Source organism: Pygoscelis adeliae, unplaced genomic scaffold (genome assembly GCF_000699105.1).
Source record: "Pygoscelis adeliae isolate BGI_AS28 unplaced genomic scaffold, ASM69910v1 Scaffold282, whole genome shotgun sequence".
NCBI lineage: Eukaryota > Metazoa > Chordata > Aves > Sphenisciformes > Spheniscidae > Pygoscelis > Pygoscelis adeliae.
In genome coordinates, this window is record NW_008824352.1 from 23,645 (window position 1) to 25,108 (window position 1,464).

A 1,464-nucleotide genomic window follows, 5' to 3' on the forward strand; every position below is an offset into this window, starting at 1 on the left:
GCTTTCAGCTGCTCCCTCGGCTGCTCCTGGTCGCCCGCGGCACGTCTGGGCTGGGACGAGCGCCAGCTGCCTCCTTCCTGAGGCAAGATGGAGCCGGTTAGGTCAGCACGGAGGTGTCGGCGGTCTCTCGCTTCCTTGCTTGTGTTCTTCAGACGACCTGAATCACAGAGCACAAAATACTTCCCATCAACATTTCTCCCAAACAGACACCGGTGTCAGAGCCCGGGAGCTTCTGAGTGAGAGCCACGCCGTCCCCGCACCGTCATTTATCCCCGTGTGGACGGCGAAAGCCCGTTGAGTGTATGGTTGTATTATTTTTCTCTGCTAAAGTGGCCGAAGCATTTCAAAGGGGCTCCCCAGATGTCCTTGGCAGAGACCTAAGGCCAGGCTCTGCGTTTCTCTGGTCTCTGCATCACCCAAGACACACCAGTTTTGGTTTTCCACCGAGCTGAGTGGTGCAGTGGATACGCGGGAGGGAAGGGGTGGCATCCAGAGGGACCTGGACGGGCTGGAGGAGTGGGTCCATGAGACCCTCATGAAGTTCAACCAGGCCAAGTGCAAGGTCCTGCACCTGGGTTGAGGCAGCCCCCACTACCAGCACAGACTGGAGGATGGATGGAGGGAGAGCAGCCTTGTGGAGAAGGACTGGGGGATACTGGTGGGTGGCAAATGGGACATGAGCCGGCAATGTGCGCTTGCAGCCCAGAAAGCCAAGCGTCTCCTGGGCTGCATCACCAGCAACGTGGCCAGCAGGTCGAGGGAGGGGATGCTCCCCTTCTCCTCTGCTCTCCTGAGACCCCCCTGGAGCACTGCGTCCAGCTCTGGGGTCCCCACCACAAGACAGACATGGACCTGGTACAGCGGGTCCAGAGGAGGCCACCAAAATGGTCCGAGGGCTGGGACACCTCTGCTATGGAGAAAGGCGCCCTTGTGGGGAGCTGCCAGCCCCATCCACCGCCTGCTGCACCTTCTCCCCGTGCTGTGGGTCAGAAAACCACTACCATGGGGCCCTTCCCTCCTTTACCAGCGCTGCCTCAGCCTCACCTTGGTCCCTCCTTCCTTTTACAAAGATGCCGAAACCCACCTCCGGGCAATGCCAATACAGGCTACATCATCGGGCCAAAAATCACCATCACAACCATTAACCCTCTTAACACGCAAATGGAAGATGTTTGTGCTTCCTTGGATGGAAGCAGCTCTCACCCCAAACGCTGGGGTACATGAACCTGCCTCCTCCCACATCCTACCCTTGCAGCTCCCAGCACTCCAAGACAGACCCCCACGTTGGTGGCCCTGCCTGCATCTCCCTTCCCAGAACGGCCAACTGAGCCTCTTGTTTTGGCCCCAAACTGGCTGATTTAGCCTGGTTCCCCTTCTCCCCAGAGGATAAAACCCAGTGCTGAGGCTCCGGTGACAGTCCCAGCCTGTGCCTACCCTTTGTTGCACTTCATTCCATGTGATTTT

At 58.5% G+C, this 1,464-nt stretch overlaps 1 protein-coding gene across 1 annotated transcript in view; it reads left to right on the plus strand.

Annotated features, from left to right (window-relative positions):
* LOC103912889 (septin-4-like) overlaps window positions 1–580 on the plus strand; it is a gene marked incomplete at its 5' end in the record, with an annotated part of 9,545 nt that extends 8,965 nt beyond the window's left edge. The window contains 2 exons of the mRNA XM_009319299.1: window positions 9–82; window positions 422–580. Coding sequence (XP_009317574.1) covers window positions 9–82; window positions 422–580 — 233 coding nt within the window. The remainder of the gene's footprint in view (window positions 1–8; window positions 83–421) is intronic.
* Window positions 581–1,464: the final 884 nt, after the last annotated feature.